We start from the raw sequence: 10360 nt of genomic DNA, 5'->3' as shown, positions 1-10360 counted from the left end.
AAAAAAAACCATTGAGAATCTTGATTTCTTAAACTTCGCGACAAACAAAATGTGAACTCCGACTGTGATATGATATTGCTCGCGGGATTTTTACGTTTACAGAGACACGGCGAAGAAATCTAGGAAAGTGGAGCTTGGGTCAACCTCCAATAAATGCAGTTTCATCAAGACCATTGAAAATTTCCTGCATTATTGAGGCATGTTTATCTGCTTGACGCGTTGGATATTATTAAAATAAGTGATTTTTTAAAATTTTAAATAGACAAATTTTGTATAAATATTTATAAAAAATTAGATCTTACATTAAAAAGGTTTAAAAAATAAATTATTTTTTTAAATTTTACTATACATCATCCGACACTAAAAATTATAATATATGATATAAGGATGATATTTTTCTTACTCATTATTAAAATGCAGAGCAGATAAAAAAGAAGAAGAAATGTGTGGTTAGAAACAGAGGAGACTATTTCAAAGTATCAGAATACAGTTCACACATGTGGGCAAGCAAAAAGATACGTGTAGCCGACATGGTGTCCAACCTACACCTTTTAGACGTGAATCGAATTGAATGAGGAAAGGGACGCGTAAAAGCTTAAAAGGCTCAATCCCTGTAACCTCATCCAGTCATCCTCTTTATCTTCTTCAATTATTTGCACGATCTCTTGGCCAAAACCTCAAAGGAGACCAGCTCTTCTTTTTCTCTCCTGTGCTCCTTCCTATTAGCCTCTAAAGTCCTCGCCTTTGATCTACCGTTTTCTTGATTTGCAAGCATCGATGGAGTATTCAGATTCCCACAACAAACCCAACACCACCCACCAAGAACACAACCTTCAGAAGCACCGCCAAGCATCCACCAGTGAGCTCATCTCCAGCGCCAAGCTGGTGGCGGAGGCCGCCAAATACTCTCTGAGCCACGAGACCGACAAGGTTGACAAGGGCAGGGTCGCTGGTGCCGCTGAAGACCTTCTAGGCGCTGCCTCTCACTACGGAAAATTGGAGGAAAAGAGCTTTGGCAAGTATGTGGAAAAGGCGGAGACTTATCTCCACCAGTACCACTCCTCCCATTCCTCCACCACTTCCACTGGTTCCGGCCACTCTGCCACCCACAACACACACTCAGCACCACATTCGAGTGGTCATGATGATGGCCATTCTGGGAGTGGTCATGATGATGGCCATTCTGGAAGTGGTGGGTATGGGGATTACCTCAAGATGGCTGAAGGTTTCTTGAAGAAACGTTGATTCCGACTGCTTGGCTGCATCTTTCTGCTGTTTTTTCTTTTTTCTCGTTTTTGTGCTGTATAATTTGGTCTGTATCTCTGCTTTGTGGGTTTAGCCTGTGGAATGTAACGTGGTTGAAACAGATTTAGTAAATCTGTTTAGTATCTCTGCTTAGTAGATCTGTTCCAGAATCATTGAAAAAAAGTACTTGGCAATTTGGTATTAGCTCAACATGTCTGTCTCTCTTTCCCTTGTCTCAGATTGGCAATATCCAGTGATTTATCTCTTTTCGGGTGCCATAATCGAGAGTCGAGTCCTGCGCCTGCTTGTTGAATGGGTAAAAGACATATTTTTCAGGAATAAATTGGTTAATAACAAACCGAAATTAGCTCCTCTTTACAACGAAGTTAGTCAACTTTCCGTTCAAGTAGCTCATGCTCAACATGGCAACTGTAGAGGGCTTATTAATCCTCAAAATGTCTGTAAAAGAGGACTACAAACCCTATGGCGTATAGGCATTCCACAATGTTGAATCCATGCCCTGAGCAGTCATATGCTCAACGCTTAACCCTCAACAAGTAACTGTAAATGCAGTTACATTGAATGCAAATAAATGCATTCATATGTGAGGCGGGGCGCGTATAAATTGAAGCTTCAGGCGAGAGCTTCGGACACATCTCAAAGAGAAAAGAAAAGAGAGAGAGCCGAGAGAGAGTTCTGAGAGAAAAGAAGAGAGTTGAGTTGAGTGGAGTGTAATCCTCTTCCTCTGTAATATTTTCTTATGTTCCACTATTTATTAGTGAAGTTCTTTTCTGTGGATGTAGGCAGTTGCCGAACCACGTTAAATTCTTGGTGTCATTGAGTGCGTGAGTGTACTCTTTTATTACCGCTTTTATCCCTTCCGTTGTATTGATTTCCCTAACAAGTGGTATCAGAGCGTTTGTTGGAAGGAGTTTTTTTTACAAAAAACTCGGTTTTAGTGCGTAGCTCAGTTTTCAAATTTGAGCATACCACTGTGTTCGTCTCATCGAGATAAGAAAAGCGGTGAAAACCAGAGGCTTAACGGAGGTCACACGCTCCCTCACGCGCCATCTGAAGATAGGAGAGTGAGACCCACTCTCGACACGCGTCCCACTCGCCCAGAAGAGTATCGAGCGCGTGAGTCCCACGCTCATACATGCGCCACACCCGCTCCAGGGAAGACCTTGCGCGTGAAGTTCACGCGCCCTGACGTGTCCCTGACTCCTTAAGCGCGTGAGGTACACGCGCCTACGCGTTCCACGCGCACCAGAGGAGTTCCTGCGCGTGAGGTACACGCGCCTACGCGTTTTGTTCGTGCCACGCACTGCACGCGCGACAGAGTTTCTGTTTTGGTTCTTTTGCTCATTCCTTGTGCTATCTGAGTCCGATTTTGATGAAACAAGACTCGTTTCCAACAAAATCAGACGTTCCGGACACAACGATACTGTCCGTTTTGTGATATTTCATCTCAAAGATCATGTACTTGCATTTTGTATTTAGAACAGTCTAAATCCATGGAGGATTCAGCATCAGGCGCCATGATAAAGCTGACTGCCTCAAACTACAGTCTTTGGAGACCTCGAATGGAGGATCTCTTGAATTGTAAAGATCTGTTTGACCCTTTGGAAGATGAAGGGAATAAGTCAGATGAAGTTACGGATCAAGTGTGGAGAAAGATGCACAAGAAGACTATTGGTCAGATCAGGCAATGGATTGACCATAGTGTTTTTCACCACGTGGCCTAGGAGACGGATGCATATAGCCTCTGGAAAAAGTTAGAGGATATGTATCAGGCTAAAACTGCTCGAAACAAGGCCCTCTTGATGAGACGGCTTGTTAACTTGAAGTTGAAAAGTGATACCTCTGTTGCCGAGCATACTAGCGAGTTTCAAAACCTAGTTAACCAGCTCGGGTCCGTCAACCTGAATCTTGGCGATGAAGAACAAGCCCTGCTACTTCTCAGTTCATTACCAGACAGTTGGGAGACGCTGGTGGTCTCCCTAAGTAACTCTACTCCAGATGGCAAACTTACCATGACGATGGTTAAGGATGCCCTGTTTAATGAGGAGGCCAGACGAAAAGAGACAAGCATGAATCAAACTCATGTCCTTGTCACCGAGAGTAGAGAAAGGCCTCAAGGTAATGATAGATGGAGAAGTTGAAGCAGAAATAGAGGGAAGCCTCAACCACGTGAAAGGTCCAGCAGTAGCAGGAACCAGCAGACGGGTAACATGAAATGTTACCATTGTGGCAAAGAAGGTCACATGAGGAAACACTGCCGCAAGTTTTTAAAGGAGCAAGGTCAAAGCAGTAAGCTGAAGAAAGAAGATGGTGAAACCCTTGTCACTCTTTCTGGAGATGTGGCAATACTCTCCACCAGTGAAGAGACGTGTCTACACGTTGCAAGCCATGATGTTGAGTGGGTGGTAGACACAGCAGCATCATACCACGCCACTTCCTACAGTGAATTTTTCACTACGTACAAAGCAGGAGACTTTGGTACGGTAAGGATGGGGAATGCCAGTTCCTCGAAGATTGTGGGAGTTGGCGAAGTGCAGATAAAAACCAACGTTGGTTGCACCATGGTGTTGAAAGATGTTCGACACATTCCTGACCTTCGGCTCAACCTGATTTCCGGTACAGCCCTTGATCGACAGGGCTATGACAGCTACTTCAGCAAAGGCACTTGGAAGCTGTCACAAGGTGCCATGGTTGTCGTCCGAGAACATATTTGCGGTACGTTGTACAAGACCCATGTGAAGATCGGTTCTGATAGCCTCAATGCAGTGGAAGACGAGGCATCACCGAATCTGTGGCACAAGAGACTCGGACACATGGGTGAGAAATGGTTGGATACGCTTGCGAAGAAGGCACTCATCAAAGTTGCCAAAAGAACAACGTTAAACCCTTGTGAGTATTGTTTGTTTGGCAAACAATGCAGAGTCTCGTTTAAATCCTCTACGAAGAGAAGATCAGAGTTGTTGAGTCTGGTACACTCTGATGTATGTGGTCCCATGGAAGAAGAGTCATTGGGAGGTAACAGATATTTCGTGACATTCATTGATGATGCTTGACGAAAAGTCTGGATATATGTTTTGAAGTCAAAGGATCAGGTCTTCGAGCACTTCAAGAATTTCCACACCCTAGTGGAAAGAGAGACGGGAAAGAAGTTGAAGTGCCTGCGAACGGACAATGGAGGAGAATATGTCTCCAAAAGGTTCGCTACATACTGCGCTGATCGCGGTATTCGACATGAGAAGACGGTCCCATATACCCCTCAGCACAATGGTGTAGCCGAAAGAATGAACCGGACCATCATTGAAAGAACAAGATGCATGCTCAGTATGGCCAAGTTACCAAAGCCGTTTTGGGGTGAAGCTGTTCTTGCTGCCTGTTACCTGATCAACAGATCACCTTCTGCACCACTGGAATTTGAAATTCCTGAGAAGGTTTGGTCTGTAAAAGATGTCTCTTACTCTCACCTGAGAGTGTTTGGGTGCAAAGCCTTTGCATACGTATCCAAGGAGCTAAGACAGAAGCTCGATGTCAAGTCAACTCCATGTATCTTTGTTGGATATGGAGATGAAGAATTCGGATACAAGTTATGGGATCCAGTGACAAAGAGAATTGTCAGAAGTATGGACGTTGTGTTCCATGAAAACCAGAACATAGGAACTGAAGCTTCATCAAGAGAGCTTAGTTCCGATACTCCAAATCCTGCACCATTACAGTCCGCTACAGATAATGAGGATATGCAGGATCGAGATCCAGAAGCAGAAGAAGAAGCTCAGGGTGTCGAGCAGGGGGAGCAAGAATCCTCTCCACCAGCAGCTGGTGTACCACCACAAAGGTTAGATGGTGATGAACCTCCTTTGGTTGATGAACCAAGAAGATCGGCAAAGAGGCCGCCTATTGATTCCGTCGAGAAGATATTCAGAATCAGACTATATTCTGCTTACTGATGAGGGGGAGCCAGAGAGCTTCCAGGAGTTCAAACTCATGCTGATAGAAGCCTATGGGCGCAGGCAATGCAAGAAGAGATGAGTTCTTTGCAGAAAAATCAGACCTATGAGTTGGTGAAACTTCCTGAAGGAAAGAAAGCCCTAAAGAACAAATGGGTGTTCAAGCTGAAGAAAGATGGCCAAGTAAAACTGATGAAGCACAAGGCCAGATTGGTTGTCAAAGGATTCCAGCAGAAGAAGGGAATCGATTTTGAAGAGATATTTTCCCCAGTGGTGAAAATGATGTCAATTCGAGTCATACTCGGATTAGTAGCCAGCTTGAATTTGGAACTCGAACAGATGGATGTGAAGACAGCCTTTCTCTATGGAGATTTGGAGGAGGAGATCTATATGGAGCAACCAGAAGGTTTTGAAGCTCCAGGGAAAGATCACTTAGTCTGCAGGCTGAAGAAGAGTCTCTATGGCCTCAAGCAAGCGCCGAGGCAATGGTACAAGAAGTTTGACTCATTCATGATGAGTCATGGTTACAAGAGACTTGTTGCAGATCAGTATGTCTATGTTCGAAAGTTCCAGAATGACAAGTTTGTCATACTCCTTCTTTACGTTGATGATATGTTAATCGTTGGTGAGGATAGGTCCATGATTAACAAACTAAAGAAGGAACTATCCAAGTCCTTTGACATGAATGACTTAGGCCCAGCACAGCAAATTTTGGGCATGAAGATTGTTCGTGATAGGAAATTCAAAAGGGTGTGGCTATCACAACAAAAATATGTTGAACAGGTCATTAGACGTTTCAACATGAGAGATGCTAAGCCAGTCAAAACTCCACTTGCAAACCACTTCAAATTGAGCAAGAGCTCGTGTCCTTCTTCAAAGAAAGAGATTGAAGAAATGGAAGCAATTCCCTACTCTTTAGCAGTAGGAAGCCTGATGTATACAATGGTTTGTACCAGACCAGATATTGCTCATGCTGTAGGCATGGTGAGCAGATTCCTTTCAAATCCAGGAAAGGATCATTGGGAAGCAGTCAAGTGGATTCTCAGGTACTTGAAAGGTACATCGAAAATGTGCTTGTGTTTTGGGGGAGCTAAATCAGTTTTGGAAGGCTATACAGATTCAGATATGGCAGGAGATCTGGATAGCAGGAAATCTACTTCGGGATTTCTCTTCACCTTTGCAGGAGGAGCTGTCTCTTGGCAGTCCAAGTTGCAAAAGTGTGTTGCTTTATCCATAACAGAGGTAGAGTACATTGCCGCAGCGGAAGCTGAGAAAGAGATATTGTGGATGAAGCGTTTTCTCCAATAACTAGGAGTTAGTCAAGAAGACTACAAGGTACATTGTGATAGTCAAAGTGCTCTAGACTTGAGCAAGAATTCAATGTACCACTCCCGCACCAAGCATATTGACATCCGCTATCATTGGATACGCGAAGCGATAGAACAACAACTATTGAAGCTTGTGAAGATCCATACGAAAGAGAATCCAGCGGACATGCTGACGAAGGTGGTTACAAGTGAGAAGCTTGAGCTATGCAGAGACATAGCTGGGATGGATAGCATCTAGGTAAATGGGCATGGAGGGGGAGAATTGTTGAATCCATGCCCTGAGCAGTCAACAATGACTGCTCAGCGCTTAACCCTCAACCCTCAACAAGTATCTGTAAATGCAGTTACATTGAATGCAAATAAATGCATTCATACGTGAGGCGAGGTGCCTATAAATTGAAGCTTCAGGCGAGAGCTTCAGACACACCCCAAGGAGAAAAGAAAAGAGAGAGAGCCGAGAGAGAGCTCTGAGAGAAAAGAAGAGAGTTGAGTTGAGTGGAGTGTAATCCTCCCCCTCTATAATATTTTCTTGTGTTCCACTATTTATTAGTGAAGCTCTTTTCTGTGGATGTAGGCAGTTGCCGAACCACATTAAATTCTTGGTGTCATTGAGTGCGTGAGTGTACTCTTTTATTACCGCTTTTATCCCTTCCGCTGTATTGATTTCCCCAACACACAATACACTGAACAAAGATGTTCCCATTGCCCAAGATAGAGAGGACCTGGAATGGAAGCCTTAAGGATTACCTAGTCCGTCTAATCCAGAGGAGGTAACTCAGGATTTCACCAAAGAATTTAGAAAAAAAAATTATTTACATCAGCCTACATCAGCTTCAACACATTTAATGTATTGAATTAAAAAAAAAAAATTTGAAACCATGGTGTGTGGAGAGTGTAGGCTGATGTATAGCATATTGAAGGATTTAATGGTGCTTAGCCTTTATTAAATGAAGAGATTTTAGAGAACTGCCTAATTAACCAGCTATTCAAAAATTGTGTTTTTATTGAAGTAAAATTATTCTCATCAATTATTCATCACCCTACACTTAATAACTTATGAAAAATATCTCTATATCTTATGAGAATAAATAGTAATTGATGTATAGTAAATCATTTTATTAAAATATAATGTAATATTACGTTATCAGCACATTCAAAACTACTGATTTTTTTTTGGTTAAATGTGTCGTTACAGACTGTATATTTTTCTTTAATAAAAAGAGTTGTACGTGTGTAACAAAAACCGAAAGGAATAATAACTCTGGTAGGCTACTAAACGACGTCGTCTGTTTCAATGTCTGGTTTTATCTATATCATCGAGATTCGAGATCCTCCCTCGACCTATTCTGCTCTATTTTAACAACTCCTCATCATCTTCATTCCAAATTAAAACCTCCCTTTTCAATTCCCATATATACCGATGAAAAGGTGAGATCCCCTTTCAATTCTTCTACTAAGTAAAGTTTGCCTTTCCATTTCAATCCTTTATTGCACTAGAGTCTTTAATTCTCTTTTGCAATACTACTTTACGCATTGTTTTTGTGTTCATGTATGTAAATATATATTTGATCCCTAATTGAATTTAATTTAGAATTCTGCAATCTTTACTGAAATTGGCTCCCATGGGAGCTTTTTGATTTCCATTGCGTCGCTGTAAGTGGGAATTGAAAATGTCCCAGTTATTTTGGTCTTTCTTAGATGCAAACAAGCAGCTGTTATGTTTGTGGGTAGACCTTAACAGGATAAATCTTATTTTTGCCTGTTCAGTGCTCAAAAAGAAATGGTACAAGTTTTGGGTTATTTAGTTTTGTTGGATGTCCCCTGAAAGTCGTTGCTATCTTGTATTTAGATTATTAACGGAAATAGGTTTGTCCACATTTCTGCAGCTAATTACTGCACCAGAGTCCATTTCTTCTATTAACCTTTAACAAAAGGTTTAGCAGTTAGATGAGCATGCGAGTTGCGCCTGTGGTATTACCCATGTGGGGATGCTAGATGGTGTGAAAATCTCATGTAGGCTTATAACCGAAGGTGTTATTATCTGTACGTTAAGTGTATCATACTAGCTATACAAGTAAAAAGCAAGTGGATTGATATGATCACATCTTTTTACCGATATGCCAATGGGTCATGAATGCTTGCAAATAAAACCTTACACATTTTCAAAGTTGGAATTCAAGGAGTTCTTGTTAACTAGTTTTCCACGACAGAGCTTTTGGCCAACTCTCATGGCATGCCCATTTTGTGCCTTTCTATTATACCCCTTGAATTGGTAGAAACCGTCACTTGTAGGATTTTAAGCCATTTATGATTTTGGGACAGAAAGTTATACTTGCATAATATTAAGTCCTTGCTTGTAGATTTGTTCCCAGCCACATTATATAGATGGTGATTTGCTTCCTAACTGTGGCCTATTTGTTATAGGTTTAGTGTGAAGAACATGAGCTGGCAATAACTACAAACACTTGAAGAGGATGGATTCATGAATGCTTAGTTTCATGGATTAGTCATTCGCTTAAGCTCCGCGATTTTAGCAGTTGCTCTTATCTAACTGGAACTTTTCTTTTCTCGCAATGTGGAAATTTGCTTCAAATGCCATTGCAAGCATTGGACTGAAGAAAAACTCATTAGAGTCCACTCGAGCTTGTCCAGAGTGCTCAGATGATGAGGTGTGTTCGAATGCTAGCCGAGACGAAGGACTGGAATGCCCAATATGCTGGGAATCTTTCAACATTGTTGAGAATGTGCCCTATGTCTTATGGTGCGGTCACACTCTCTGCAAAAATTGTGTCTTGGGGCTTCAATTGGCTGTGTTTAAATTCCCTACTCAACAAATCACGATTCCATTCTTCATTTCCTGTCCATGGTGCCATCTGCTTTCATTCCGGCTAATTTATAAGGGAAATCTAAAGTTCCCTCGCAAAAATTTCTTTATTCTTTGGATGGTTGAGAGCTTGAATGGTGATCGATTAAAGTTTAGTTCCTCCTCCCGTGGGGACAATCAACCAATTTGGACTCCAAGATGCAATTTTGCACTTGGAAATCAAGCTACCAATGGTAACCAAAGAAGGGTCCCTTCTAATCATGGACCTAGACATCGGGGGTCTAACAATGATAATGGTGGCAGCAATGTGGAGCAACACCAAATTGACCTTCATAATTCTCTGGATTTCTTCGTTCACTTTACATCAAAGTTCCCTTTGGTCATCATATTTCTTCTGATTGCCTTTTTTGCAGTACCTGGCTGTGCTGTCATCTTGGTCCTCTACTTGGTAGTAACACTAGTTTTTGCAATCCCATCTTTCTTGGTATTGTATTTTGCGTACCCTACTTTGGAGAGGCTGGTAAGAGAAATAACCTCATGAGATGTGGTTGGCTTCTTGAATCAGTTAACCCCAAACTTGTAGGTTTTTCAGATCACCCCATCTTTCTTCAAATTTGGTGATTCTAGTACTGCACTTTCTGGAAATGCGACTGTTGGATGTTGAGAAGTTTTTCAGATCTTTCCTTGTGGTTTATGTTTCTTGGAAGCTTCAAGAGCCCAAAAGGCACGATTCTACGATTGATTTCTCAAGTCTTGGGTTTCAGTGATTGTCAGTGATTTAAATTACCATTGTTTGATAGAAGTTGATGAAGCTATTTACAAACTTGAGTATGCATAAGATATATTCCTTGAAGTGCTTGTAGTGGTGATATCTGAAAATATTTGTTGCTCTCTTGCACTGAAGTTTTATAGTTATTGTTACTTTTGAGCATAGGTTTGACTTTTATGTGAGCTCGAATTATGTTTATAGTGCTTAATCTACTGTTCTCTATGACCAATGG

The 10360-nt window shown here is 41.8% G+C and overlaps 2 protein-coding genes across 2 annotated transcripts; both read left to right on the top strand.

Moving 5' to 3' along the window:
• Window positions 1-544: 544 nt before the first annotated feature.
• LOC109002882 (nodulin-related protein 1) lies at window positions 545-1455 on the top strand. Its single transcript, XM_018980799.2, has one exon. The coding sequence runs from the start codon at window positions 778-780 to the stop codon at window positions 1243-1245; it is 468 nt and encodes a 155-aa protein (XP_018836344.1). The 5' UTR covers window positions 545-777; the 3' UTR covers window positions 1246-1455.
• Window positions 1456-7860: 6405 nt separating this feature from the next.
• Window positions 7861-10336, top strand: LOC108984877. The gene is made up of 2 exons (XM_018956964.2): window positions 7861-7963; window positions 8960-10336. Exon 2 carries the CDS (start codon window positions 9109-9111, stop codon window positions 9898-9900), a length of 792 nt encoding a protein of 263 aa, XP_018812509.1. The 5' UTR covers window positions 7861-7963; window positions 8960-9108; the 3' UTR covers window positions 9901-10336.
• Window positions 10337-10360: the final 24 nt, after the last annotated feature.

The sequence above is a fragment of the Juglans regia genome, chromosome 13 (genome assembly GCF_001411555.2).
Source record: "Juglans regia cultivar Chandler chromosome 13, Walnut 2.0, whole genome shotgun sequence".
Classification (NCBI taxonomy): Eukaryota; Viridiplantae; Streptophyta; class Magnoliopsida; order Fagales; family Juglandaceae; genus Juglans; species Juglans regia.
Note: the sequence above shows the minus strand (reverse complement) of the source record. Positions and strands in the feature narration are given on the sequence as shown.

Bases quoted from the DNA above. Each gene is read 5' to 3' on its own strand.
- LOC109002882 (XM_018980799.2), top strand. From the start codon at position 778: ATGGAGTATTCAGATTCCCACAACAAACCCAACACCACCCACCAAGAA.
- LOC108984877 (XM_018956964.2), top strand. From the start codon at position 9,109: ATGTGGAAATTTGCTTCAAATGCCATTGCAAGCATTGGACTGAAGAAA.